The sequence below is a fragment of the Delphinapterus leucas genome, chromosome 3 (genome assembly GCF_059928025.1).
Source record: "Delphinapterus leucas isolate spDelLeu-1000000601 "Yukka" chromosome 3, BTC_Dleu_Yukka2, whole genome shotgun sequence".
Taxonomy (NCBI): domain Eukaryota; kingdom Metazoa; phylum Chordata; class Mammalia; order Artiodactyla; family Monodontidae; genus Delphinapterus; species Delphinapterus leucas.
The window spans coordinates 95,682,788-95,696,712 of record NC_143131.1 but is presented as its reverse complement, the minus strand read 5'-3'; the positions used below and the strand labels follow the sequence as shown (position 1 = coordinate 95,696,712).

Here is a 13,925-nt window from a genome sequence, read left to right as displayed (position 1 = left end):
ATGATCTATCCTGGAGAATGGTCCATGAGCACTTGAGAAAATTGTGTATTCTGTTCTTTTTGGATGGAATGTCCTATAAATATCAAATAAGTCCATCTTGTTTAATGTATCATTTAAAGCTTGTGTTTCCTTATTTATTTTCATTTTGGATGATCTGTCCATTGGTGAAAGTGGGGTGTTAAAGTCCCCTACTATGATTGTGTTACTGTCGATTTCCCCTTTTATGGCTGTTAGTATTTGCCTTATGTATTGAGTTGCTCCTATGTTGGGTGCATAAATATTTACAATTGTTATATCTTCTTCTTGGATTGATCCCTCGATCATTTTGTAGTGTCCTTGCTTGTCTCTTGTAACATTCTTTATTTTAAAGTCTATTTTGTCTGATATGAGAATTGCTACTCCAGCTTTCTTTTGGTTTCCATTTGCATGAAATATCTTTTTCCATCCCCTTACTTTCAGCCTGTATGTGTCTCTAGGTCTGAAGTGGGTCTCTTGTAGACAGCAAATATATGGGTCTTGTTTTTGTATCGATTCAGCCAATCTCTGTCTTTTGGTGGGAGCATTTAGTCCATTTACATTTAAGGTAATTATCAATATGTATGTTCCTATTCCCATTTTCTTAATTGTTTTGGGTTCGTTATTGTAGGTCTTTTCCTTCTCTTGTGTTTCTTGCCTAGAGAAGTTCCTTTAGCAGTTGTTGTAAAGCTGGTTTGGTGGTGCTGAACTCTCTCAGTTTTTGCTTGTCTGTAAAGGTTTTAATTTCTCCCTCAAATCTGAATGAGATCCTTGCTGGGTAGAGTAAACTTGGTTGCAGGTTTTTCTCCTTCATCACTTTAAATATGTCCTGCCAGTCCCTTCTGGCTTGCACAGTTTCTACTGAAAGATCAGCTGTTAACCTTATGGGGATTCCCTCGTGTGTTATTTGTTGTTTTTCCCTTGCTGCTTTTAATATGTTTTCTTTGTATTTAATTTTTGACAGTTTGATTAATATGTGCCTTGGCGTATTTCTCCTTACATTTATCCTGTATGGGACTCTCTGTGCTTCCTGGACTTGATTAACTATTTCCTTTCCCATATTAGGGAAGTTTTCAACTATAATCTCTTCAAATATTTTCTCAGTCCCTTTCTTTTTCCCTTCTTCTGGAGCCCCTGTAATTCGAATGTTGGTGCGTTTAACGTTGTCCCAGAGGTCTCTGAGACTTTCTCAGTTCTTTTCATTCTTTTTTCTTTATTCTGCTCTTCAGTAGTTTTTTCCGCTATTTTATCTTCCAGGTCATTTATCCGTTCTTCTGCCTCAGTTATTCTGCTATTGATCCCATCTAGAGTATTTTTAATTTCATTTATTGTGTTGTTCATCGTTGTTTGTTTCATCTTTAGTTCTTCTAGGTCCTTGTTAAATGTTTCTTGCATTTTGTCTATTTCCAAGATTTTGGATCATCTTTACTATCATTATTCTGAATTCTTTTTCAGGTAGACAGCCTATTTCGTCTTCATTTGTTAGGTCTGGTGGGTTTTTATCTTGCTCCTTCATCTGCTGTGTGTTTTTCTGTCTTCTCATTTTGTTTATCTTACTGTGTTTTGGGTCCCCTGTCTGTAGGCTGCAGGTTCGTAGTTTCCATTGTTTTTGGTGTCTGTCCCCAGTTGCTAAGGTTGGTTCAGTGGGTTGTGTAGGCTTCCTGGTGAAGGGGACTAGTGCCTGGGTTCTGGTGGATGAGGCTGGATCTTGTCTTTCTGGTGGGTAGGTCCACGTCTGGTGGTGTGTTTTGGGGTGTCTGTGGACTTGTTATGATTTTAGGCAGCCTCTCTGCTAATGGGTGGGGTTGTGTTCCTGTCTTGCTAGCTGTTTGGCATAGGATGTCCAGCACTGTAGCTTGCTGGTCGTTGAGTGAAGCTGGGTGCTGGTGTTGAGATGGAGATCTCTGGGAGATTTTTGCCGTGTGATATTATGTGGAGCTGGGAGGTCTCTTGTGGACCAGTGTCCTGAAGTTGGCTCTCCCACCTCAGAGGCACAGCACTGAATCCTGGCTGCAGCACAAAGAGCCTTTCATCCACACGGCTCAGAATAAAAGGGAGAAAAAGTAAAAAGAAAGAATTAGTAGAAGGGAGGGAGGGAGGGAGGGAGGGAAGGAAGGAAGGAAAGAAAAAGAAAGAAAGAAAGAAAGAAAGAAAGAAAGAAAGAAAAAGAAAGGAAGAAAGAAAGAAAGAAAGAAGGGAGGGAGGGAAGGAGGGAGGAGGGAAGGAAGAGAAAAAGAGAAAGAAGATAAAGTAAAATAAAAGAAAATAAGATAAAATATAATAAAGTTATTAAAATAAAAAAATAATTTTTAAGAGAAAATAAAAGAAAAAATAATAATAATTAAAAAAAGGACGGATAGAACCCTAGGACAAATGGTGGAAGCAAAGATTTACAGACAAAAATCTCACACAGAAGCATACACATACACACTCACAAAAAGAGGAAAAGGGGAAAAAATCATAAATCTTGCTCTCAAAGTCCACCTCCTCAATTTGGGATGATTTGTTGTCTAAAGGAGGGAAGGAAGGAAGGAAGGAAGGAAAGGAAGAAAGAAAGGAAGGAAGGAAGGAAGGAAGGAAGGAAGGAAGGAAGGAAGGAAGAAAGAAAAAGAAAATAAAGTAAAATAAAATAAAGTTATTAAAATAATTATTAAGAAAAAAATTTTTTAAAAATGGACGGATAGAACCCTAGGATAAATGGAGGAAGCAAAGCTATACAGACAAAATCTCACACAGAAGCATACACATACACACTCACATAAAGAGGAAAAGGGGAAAAAAGTCATAAATCTTGCTCTCAATGTCTACCTCCTTAAGTTGGGATGATTCGTTGTCTATTCATGTATACCACAGATGCAGCATACATCAAGTTGATTGTGGAGTTTTAATCCGCTGCTTCTAAGGCTGCTGGGAGAGATTTCCCTTTCTCTTCTTTGTTCTCACAGCTCCCAGGGGCTCAGCTTTGGATTTGGCCCTGCCTCTGCGTGCAGGTCGCCAGAGGACGCCTGTTCTTCACTCAGACAGGACAGGGTTAAAGGTGCTGCTGATTCGGGGGCTCTGGCTCACTCAGGCCGGGGGGAGGGAGGGGCACAGAGTGTGGGGCGAGCCTGCGGCGGCAGAGGCCGCTGTGATGTTGCACCAGCCTGAGGCTCGCCGAGCGCTCTCCCGGGGAAGTTGTCCCTGGATCCCGGGACCCTGGCAGTGGCGGGCTGCACAGGCTCCCCGGAAGGGGGGTGTGTAGAGTGACCTGTGTTTGCACACAGGCTTCTTGGTGGTGGCAGCAGCAGCCTTAGCGTCTCATGCCTGTCTCTGGGGTCCGTGCTTTTAGCCGCGGCTCGTGCCCGTCTCTGGAGGTCCTTTAAGCAGCGCTCTTAATCCCCTCTCCTCGCGCGCCAGGAAACAAAGAGGGAAGAAAAGGTCTCTTGCTTCTTCGGCAGCTCCAGACCTTTTCCCGGACTCCTTTCCGGCTAGCCGTGGCGCACTAACCCCCTGCAGGCTGTGTTCACACTGCCAACCCCAGTCTTCTCCTGGCGCTCCTACAGAAGCCCGAGCCTCAGCTCCCAGCCCTGCCCGCCCTGGCGGGTGAACAGATAAGCCTCTTGGGCTGGTGAGTGCCGGTCAGCAGCAATCCTCTGTGCGGGAATCTCTCCGCTTTGCCCTCCGCACCCTTGTTGCTGTGCTGTCCTCTGTGGCTCAGAAGCTCCCCCCCTCCACCACCCGCAGTTTCTGCCCGCAAAGGGGCTTCCTAGTGTGTGGAAACCTTTCCTCCTTCACGGCTCCCTCCCACTGTTGCACGTCCCCTCCCTATCCTTTTGTCTCTGTTTATTCTTTTTTCTTTTGCCCTACCCAGGTACGTGGGGGGTTTCTTGCCTTTTGGGAGGTCTGAGGTCTTCTCCCAGCTCTCAGTAGGTGTTCTGTAGGAGTTGTTCCATGTGTAGATGTATTTCTGGTGTATCTGTGGGGAGGAAGGTGATCTCTGCGTCTTACTCTTCCGCCATCTTCCCGGAAGCCTACTCCTCTTAAGAGTTTTATGGTGTCCAGTCTTACATTTAGGTCTCTAATCCATTTGGAGTTTATTTTTGTGTATGGTGTTAGGTAGTGTTCTAATTTCATTCTTTTACATGTAGCTGTCCAGTTTTCCCAGCACCACGTACTGAAGAGACTGTCTTTTCTCCATTGTATATCCTTGCCTCCTTTGTCATAGATTAGTTGACCATAGGTGCGTGGGTTTATCTCTGGACTTTCTATCCTGTTCCATTGATCTATATTTCTGTTTTTGTGCCAGTACCATATTGTCTTGATTACTGTAGCTTTGTAGTATAGTCTGAAGTCAGGGAGTCTGATTCCTTCAGCTCCGTTTTTTTCCCTCAAGACAGCTTTGGCTATTTGGGGTCTTTTGTGTCTCCATACAAATTTTAAGATTTTTTGTTCTAGTTCTGTAAAAAATGCCATTGGTAATTTGATAGGGAGTGCATTGAATCTGTAGATTGCTTTGGGTAGTATACTCATTTTCACAATATTGATTCTTCCAATCCAAGAAAATAGTATATCTCTCCATCTGTTGGTATCATTTTTAATTTCTTTCAACAGTGTCTTACAGTTTTCTGCATACAGGTCTTTTGTCTCCCTAGGTAGGTTTATTCCTAGGTATTTTATTCTTTTTGTTGCAATGGTAAATGGGAGTGTTTCCTTAATTTCTCTTTCAGATTTTTCACCATTAGTGAATAGGAATGCAAGAGATTTCTGTGCATTAATTTTGTATCCTGCAACTTTACCAAATTCATTGATTAACTCTAGTAGTTTTCTGGTGGCATCTTTAGGATTCTCTATGTATAGTATCATATCATCTGTAAACAGTGACAGTTTTACTTCTTCTTTTCCAATTTGGTTCCTTTTATTTCTTTTTCTTCTCTGATTGCCATGACTAGGACTTCCAAAACTATGTTGAATAATAGTGGCAAAAAAAAAAAAAAAATAGTGGCGAGAGTGGACATCCTTGTCTTGTTCCTGATCTTAGAGGAAATGCTTTCAGTTTTTTACCATTGAGAATGATGCTTGCTGTGGGTTGGTCGTATATGGCCTGTATTATGTTGAGGTAGCTTCCCTCTATGCCCACTTTCTGGAGAGTTTTTATCATAAGTGGGTGTTGAATTTTGTCAAAAGCTTTTTCTGCATCTATTGACATGATCATATGGTTTTTCTTCTTCAGTTTGTTAATATGGTGTATCACATTGATTGATTTGCATATATTGAAGAATCTTTGCATCCCTGGGATAAATCCCACTTGATCATGGTGTATGATCCTTTTAATGTGTTGTTGGATTCTGTTTGCTAGTATTTTGTTGAGGATTTTTGCATCTATAATCATCAGTGATATTGGTCTGTAATTTTCTTCTTTTGTAGTATCTTTGTCTGGTTTTGGTATCAGGGTGATGGTGGCCTCATAAAATGAGTTTGGGAGTGTTCCTTCCTCTGCAGTTTTTTGGAAGAGTTTGAGAAGGATGGGTGTTAGTTCTTCTCTAAATGGTTAATAGAATTCACCTGTGAAGCCATCTGGTACTGGACTTTTGTTTGTTGGAAGATTTTTTTTTAATTAATTGTATTTTATTATTTATTTTTGGCTGCGTTGGGTGTTCGTTACTGCGCGTGGTCTTTCTCTAGTTGCAGCGAGCAGGGGCTACTCTTTGTTGCGGTGTGTGGGTTTCTCATTGCGGTGGCTTCTCTTTTTGCAGATCATGGGCTCTAGGTGCACGGGCTTCAGTAGCTGTGGTACGTGGACTCAGTAGTTGTGGCTCTCGGGCTCTGGAGCGTAGGCTCAATAGTTTTGGCGCATGGGCTTAGTTGCTCCGCAGCATGTGGGACCTTCCCAGACCAGGGGTTGAACCTGTGTCCCCTGCATTGGCAGGCGGATTCTTAACCACTGCACCACCAAGGAAGCCCTGTTGGAAGATTTTTAATCACAGTTTCAATTTCATTACTTGTGATTGGTCTGTTCATATTTTCTATTTCTTCCTGCTTCAGTCTTAGAAGGTTATACCTCTCTAAGAATGTCTCCGTTTCTTCCAGGTTGTCCGTTTTATTGGCGTAGAGGAGCTTGTAGTGGTCTCTTAGTACGGTTTGTATTTCTGCAGTGTCTGTTGTAACTTCTCCTTTTTCATTTCTAATTTTATTGATTTGAGTCCTCTCCCTTTTTTCTTGATGAGTCTGGCTAATGGTTTATCAATTTTGTTTATCTTCTCAAAGAAGCAGCTTTTAGTTTTATTGATCTTTGCTGTTGTTTTCTATTTCATTTATTTCTGCTCTGATCTTTATTATTTCTTTCCTTCTGCTAACCCTGGGTTTTGTTTGTTCTTCTTTCTCTAGTTCCTTTAGGTGTAAGTTTAGGTTGTTTGTTGGGGATTTTTCTTGTTTCTTGAGGTAGGCTTGTATAGCTATAAACTTCCCTCTTAGAACTGCTTTTGCTGCATACCATTGGTTTTGGATCATAGTCTTTTCATTATCATTTTTCTCTAGGTATTTTTTGACTTCCTCTTTGATTTCTTCAGTGATCTCTTGGTTATTTAGTAACGTATTGTTTAGCCTCTATGTGTTTGTGTTTTTTACGTTTTTTTCCCCTGTAATTGGTTTCTAATCTCATAGCGTTGTGGTTAGAAGAGCTGCTTGATATGATTTCAGTTTTCTTAAATTTACTGAGGCTTGATTTGTGACCCACGATGTGACCTATCCTGGAGAATGTTCCATGCGCACTTGAGAAGAAAGTGTAATCTGCTGTTTTTGGATGGAATGTCCTATAAATATCAATTAAATCTATTTGGTCTGTTGTGTGATTTTAAGCTTGTGTGTCCTTATTAATTTTCTGTCTGGATGATCTGTCCATTGGTATAAGTGAGGGGTTAAAGTCCCCCACTATTATCGTGTTACTGTCGATTTCTTCTTTTATAGCTGTTAGCAGTTGCCTTATGTATTGAGGTGCTCCTGTGATGGGTGCATATATATTTATAATTGTTATATCTTCTTGGATTGATCCCTTGATCATTATGTAGTGTCCTTCTTTGTCTCTTGTAATAGTCTTTATTTTAAAGTCTATTTTATCTGATATGAGTATTGCGTCTCCACCTTTCTTTTGATTTCTGTTTGCATGGAATATCTTTTTCCACCCCCTCACTTTCAGTCTGAATGTGTTGCTAGGTCTGAAGTGGGTGTCTTGTAGACAGCATATGTATGGGTCTTGTTTTTGTATCCATTCAGCAAGCCTGTGTCTTTTGGTTGGAGCTTTTAATCCATTCTTGTTTAAGGTAATTATCACTATGTATGTTCCTATTACCATTTTCTTAATTGTTTTGGGTTTGTTTTTTAGGTCCTTTTCTTCTCTTGTGTTTCCCACTTAGAGAAGTTCTGTTAGCATTTGTTGTAGAGCTGGTTTGGTGGTACTGAATTCTCTTAGCTTTTGGTTGTCTGTAAAGCTTTTGATTTCTCCATCAAATCTTAATGAGATCCTTGGCGGGTAGAATGATCTTGGTTGTAGGTTTTCCCTTTCATCACTTTAAGTATGTCATGCCACTCCCTTCTGGCTTGTAGAGTTTCTGCTGAGAAATCAGCTGTTCACCTTATGGGAGTTCCCTTGTATGTTATTTGTCGTTTTTCCCTTGCTGCTTTCAATAATTTTTCTTTGTCTTTAATTTTTGCCAATTTGATTACTGTGTGTCTTGGCATGTCTCTCCCTGGGTTTATCTTGTATGGGACTCTCTGCACTTCCTGGAGTTGGGTGGCTATTTCCTTTCCCATGTTAGGGAAGTTTTAGTCTATAATCTCTTCAAATATTTTCTCAGGTCCTTTCTCTCTCTCTTCTCCTTCTGGGACCCCTATAATGGGAACACTGTTGTGTTTACTATTGTCCCAGAGGTCTCTTAGGCTGTCTTCATTTCTTTTCATTCTTTTTTCTTTATTCTATTCCACAGCAGTGAATTCCACCATTCTGTCTTCCAGGTCACTTATCCGTTCTTCTGCCTCAGTTATTCTGCTATTGATTCCTTCTAGTGTATTTTTCATTTCAGTTATTGTATTGTTCATCTCTGTTTGTTTGTTCTTTAATTCTTCTAGGTTGTTGTTAAACATTTCTTGCATCTTCTCGATCTTTGCCTCCATTCTTTTTCCGAGGTCCTGGATCATCTTCACTATCATTATTCTGAATTCTTTTTCTGGAAGGTTGCCTATCTCCACTTCATTTAGTTGTTTTTCTGGGGTTTTATCTTGTTCCTTCATCTGGTACATAGGCCTCTGCCTTTTCATTTTGTCTATATTTCTGTGAACGTGGCTTCTGTTCCACAGGCTGCAGGATTGTAGTTCTTCTTGCTTCTGTTGTCTGCCCTCTGGTGGATGAGGCTATCTAAGGGACTTGTGCAAGTTTCCTAATGGGAGGGACTGGTGGTGGGTAGAGCTTGTTGTTGCTTTAGTGGGTAGAGCTCAGTAAATCTTTAATCTGGTTGTCTGCTGATGGGTGGGGCTGGGTTCCCTCCCTGTTGGTTGTTTGGCCTGAGGTGACCCAACACTGGAGCCTATCCAGGCTCCTTGGTGGGGCTAATGGCGGACTCTGGGGGGGCTTATGCCAAGGAGTACTTCCCAGAACTTCTGCTGCCAGTGTCCTTGTCCTCATGGTGAGACATAGCCACCGCCCGCCTCTGCAGGAGACCTTCCAACACTAGCAGGTAGGTCTGGTTCAGTCTCCTATATGGTCACTGCTCTTTCCCACTGGTTCCTGATGTGCACACTACTTTGTGTGTGCCCTCCAAGAGTGGAGTCTCTTCTTCCTCCAGTCCTGTCGAAGTCCTGCAATCAAATCCTGCTAGCCTTCAAAGTCTGATTCTCTAGGAATTCCTCCTCCCCTTGCCAGACCCCCAGGTTGGGAAGCCTGACCTGGGCTCAGAACCTTCATTCCAGTGTGTGGACTTCTGTGGTATAAGTGTTCTCCAGTTTGTGAGTCACCCACCCAGCAGTTATGGGATTTGATTTTATTGTGATTGCGCCCCTCCTACTATCTCATTGTGGCTTCTCCTTTGTCTTTCGATGTGGGGTATCTTTTTTTGTGAATTCCAGTGTCTTCCTGTCGATGATTGTTCAGCGGTTAGTTGTGATTCTGTTGTTCTTGCAAGAGGGAGTGAGAGCACATCCTTCTACCCTGCCATCTTGAACCAATCTCCGTATTACCAGTATTGCTTTAATATTTTAAATATTATTTTTCTGTTAGTCACTGATTGCATTTTCATGTAATTTAAAAGTAGGATTCTGTTTCTCGCATTTGTATCTGATTGACAAACTCTCTCAGTTTACTATAATCCCTGAACACATAGCACATTATCATCTAGATAGTAGGTTCCTTCAGGGATTGTGTCTGTGGTAATTTTAGATTTGTCTTTATTGGTTTTCTCAGTCAGGCTGCCTTTACTTCTGAGAGAAGGAAACCCAGCGCTTGTTTTTGAGTTTGTCATTCAGTAGGTTGGAAACTGAGGAACTCAGGCATCAGGTATTCATGTAGGCATTGATGCCTTGGGATCCTGGAGAAATTATTTAATCTCTTCTTGTGCCTTTGACCTAAGCTGCATTTGTAGGCTTATCGGTAAGAATCTTCTGCACTAGAGAATTTGTTTCCATTCTTGAATTTTACTCAGGGAAGACTGTGACACTGTCTTTTTGTCTATAATTATACTTAGCTGGAAAAAGTTTCCTCTTGATCTATGTGTAATGATATTTCTGAACTTAATGTGATATGTCACTGAAATACTACCAGAATGTCACTACCCTCTGTTCTTTCCTCCTATCCTCCTTTAAAAAAATTGGCTGTTGAGGTTAGGAATCAGAGAAGGAAATCTGGAAAAAATTTCCTTTCATTTTAAATATTGGCCAGAAGCCATTGGAAAATGAGCAATGCACTTCTACCATATATTGTCAGCTTTTAAGAATGTTCTTGAAGACTCTTTTCTGTGGGCTGCTATTATAATAAATGCTTGTAAGTGCTTTGCTGGTCTTATTTTCAAAATCAGGTCAAGCTCTGATTTTGTGGACATTCAAAATGTTTAATAAGCACTATAGAGAAGATCATTTTATGGCAAAGTAGAGGAATAGCTATGTGTGCAGTGAAAATAATGTTTATTGAGAGTATGTGACATTGTGGTGGGCATTTTATGTAAATAATCTTTTTCAATCTTCAGAAAAACCTAAATGGCCTCTCTTACCCCTAGTTTTCAGAAGAGGAAAAACTCAAGCATAAAGAAGTTAATTTGCATAACTTATAATTAAATCAATATTAATTAAATTACAGCTTAATTACAATTATATATAACTAAATATTAATTTGAAGAGAAGAGAGTTACATTTTTATTACTTAGTATAGGATGTAATTTTTTTGAGTTTCATAGCTGTGGCTTAACTTTTTAAAAAATTGGCATATGGTAGAAAGGATAAAATTTCCTGAATTAGAAATGAATGAAAATAAATAAGTGCAAGATTGTATTTTCCTGTGTCTTTGGTTAAATCAGTTCATTTCTGCCTTAGGTTCCTTTGTATACAAATTGAACGTTGCTTTCTTATTTCATTGAATAAATTGTTTATTGCTGGACTTTGGAGATTGAAAGCTTAAGGAAATATAGTATTATAAAATTACAAAGTATGTCTCAAAGTTGCTGATCATTCCTTAGTAAGCATATCTGATGCCAAATTATTGTTCTGAAAACAAGGAGTCAGACCAAACCTTTTTCTTTCCAGTATTTGGGTTCGTTTTGTTGAATTGTGACTCTTTCTTGAAAAGACATTTGGATTTAGCAGATGAGGTAAAGCTTTGCTTGTTTTATAATAGTGTAATGGAGAGCGGGCTAAAGAAGAAGCAGTTACACATTTTGAAAAGCTCTTTGAAATCCTAGAAGAAAGGAAATCATCTGTTTTGAAGGCAATTGATGCTTCTAAGAAACTAAGATTAGACAAATTTCAGACTCAAATGGAAGAGTATCAGGGGCTGCTAGAGAACAACGGACTCGTGGGATACGCTCAAGAAGTGCTGAAGGAGACAGATCAGTCTTGCTTTGTTCAGACTGCAAAACAGCTCCACCTCAGGTATTTAACTTTGACCTGACAGTCTCTCTCTAGCAGTGTCATTAAATGCTGCTTTATGTTTCAGCTGTAGCTCTGAGTGGTTCAGAATGCTGTGTTATGTGCAGTATCTCTTGCTTCACTCTTAACTTGAATGTTGAGTGAAGTTTTCTTTTGTTATTCTCATTGAAAATACTTAGTCTGATTTGCCTTTTTAAAGAATCATTTTTGTGTAAAATATTTTATGTCTGTCTGTAGAATACAGAAAGCTACAGAATCTTTGAAGAGCTTTAGACCTGCGGCTCAGACTTCTTTTGAAGACTATGTTGTTAATACATCTAAACAAACAGAACTTCTTGGAGAATTGTCCTTTTTCTCTAGTGGTAAGTTTTAGTAACAGCATACCTTCACTTTTTTAGTTTGAATTCACATTGTGTAGGAGAAACACAAATTCTCCTTAGTTTGACATTATAATGCAACATCTCAGTTGCCCAGACCATCATATGCTAAAATCATATGCCATTTATGTTTTTATAACCAAGTTTTTATGCAGAGAAGCTAGATTCTTCTGGTTTGTATGTTTTTAAACATTGTGTGAATGGCACCACATTGTATGTATCTTTTTTTGTAATTTGTTTTTTTGAGAAATTAAGTTTAAGATAAATATTTGTTAATACATGAAATTCTGGTTTACAGCTATATGTTAACCTTACAGTATTCCATTATGTAAGTAAGTTTCCCACTGAGAGAGAGTCTGTTCTGTTTTTTTTTCTGTTGTAAGCAACGCTCTGTTGAACATCTTTGTCAGTGTTTCTTTGTGTGTGTGTATGAGTCTCCCTAGGGCAGAAACCTAGAAATGATATCTCCAGGCTAAAAATGACTCTAAGATGTTTAAGTGTTTACATTGTTGTATGAGTTTGCTAGGGCTGCCAAAACTAAATACCACAGACTGGGTGACATAACAGAAATTTAATTTCACAGGATTCTGGCAGTAAAAGGTTTTATTTATTTATTTATTTATCTATCTATCACACCTTGGGGCTTGCGGGATCTTAGTTCCCCATCTATCTATCTATCTAATATATCTATCTATCAGTCACACCTTGGGGCTTTCGGGGATATTAGTTTCCTGACCAGGGATCAAACCTAGGTCCTTGGCAGTAAAAGCCCACATCTTAACCACTGGACCGCCAGGGAATTTCCTTAGGATTCTGGAGGCTAGAAGTCTGAGGTGAAGCTGTCGCCAGGGTTGGTTTCTTCTGAGGTCTCTCTCCTAGGTGTGCACATGGCCGTCTTCTCGTGTCTTCACGTGGTCTTCCCTCTATATATATCTGAGTCCAAATTTCGTCTTATAAGGACTCCAGTCCTATTAGTCATAGTGGACTAGGGTCCACCTTAATGACCTGATTTTAACTGTGTTACTTCTTTAAAGACCCTCTCTCCAAATAAAGGCACGTTCTGAGGTACTAGGGCCTACAACTTCAACATATGAGTTTTAGGGCAGGCAACTCAGCCCCTCACATTTGGTTGTGTTTGTGTTCTGCTGCTCCCCAGCAGGGAGGTCTACCTTTCCTTTTTTCTTCTCACCTTGTTCATCTCCCTCAGATTTCTCTTCTAATAATGGTGAACAATTACAGTCCTTGGAAAAGTACACTTATAGTTTAATTACTGTACAGGTATGGATACATAGATTTGTATTCAGTCAGAGGAAATTTGTCTTGTTTAAAAGTTAAACACGCTGAAGGATTATTACTATGACCACCTTTCTCTTCCAATCAATACCTGTATCTCTGTCAGGTATATATTTTCTTGTCTATTATGGTGATCTTGTTTTTCCAAATATGTGGTGATATTTGAAATGCTGATTCTATTTCATATACTGTACTTTCTTCTTTTTCCAAAATGTGTACTTGAATTGTTTTTTATATACATGCTAGTTTACTTAGGAGTACAAGGTCCTCCCTTCCCTGGGGGTCCCAAAAAAGTCTTTGGAAAAAGGAAGTTGAGTGTGGGTAATCTCGGGTTATACCAGTGCATAACGAAGGACCAGTAAAACGGGTGGGTCAGAATGGAAAGCTGCCGGTCACCCAGCTTCCTGCTGATGGATGCTCTTCTCGTTTTTTCCTGCACGCACTTAGAGCATTCCAGTCATGTTATTCTTTAACTAGCTTTTCTTTTTCAACTTTAAAATGTAGTTTGGATGACTTTTCAGATCCCATGGCTGCATAACATTGAGTTGCACAAATGCACACATAGACATCCTTATGCTGTACATTGCTTGTACATAGCTGGAGGATAAGGAGAAGAGGGAGACTTCTGATTTTCATTTCATGTATTTCTCTGTGATTTGATATAAATATGTGTTTATTTATGTGTGTGTGTGCATGTGTAACTCCTATAGCTTATTTTTACCATATGACCAAAGCAGTTAAGCTGTTTGGAATTTATTCTATGGAAAAGATTATGAATATGCACAAAGATTTAGCTGTGATATTTTAAACATTGTATTTTTAGTGAAAAATTGGAAACATGTTTCTGAAAATAGTTAAATGTTGCTACAGTGGAATGCCACTGGAAGAAAAACACTGGCAGGAGCTACACAAAATTATTGTAGTGATAATCTTTGAGTTACTTAATTTGTGTGTGTTTTATGTATTTTCTGATTTTCTTTAAAAAATACCTATCTTGTTTATACCAAGAAAAAGTCATTTAAATTGCTTTGCCAGACTTCCCTGGTGGTCCAGTGGTTAAGACTCCATGCTCCCAATGCAGGGGGCCCGGGTTTGATCCCTGGTCGGGGAACTGAATCCCACATGACGCAACTAGGAGTC

The 13,925-nt window shown here is 39.6% G+C and overlaps 1 protein-coding gene across 2 annotated transcripts in view; it reads left to right on the top strand.

Moving 5' to 3' along the window:
• TRIM36 (tripartite motif containing 36) overlaps positions 1–13,925 on the top strand; it is a 50,375-nt gene that overhangs the window by 23,301 nt on the left and 13,149 nt on the right. For both annotated transcript variants that reach the window (XM_089909179.1, XM_022590964.3), the window contains 2 exons: positions 10,865–11,118; positions 11,353–11,477. In XM_089909179.1, the coding sequence (XP_089765305.1) occupies positions 10,865–11,118; positions 11,353–11,477 (379 nt within the window). The remainder of the gene's footprint in view (positions 1–10,864; positions 11,119–11,352; positions 11,478–13,925) is intronic.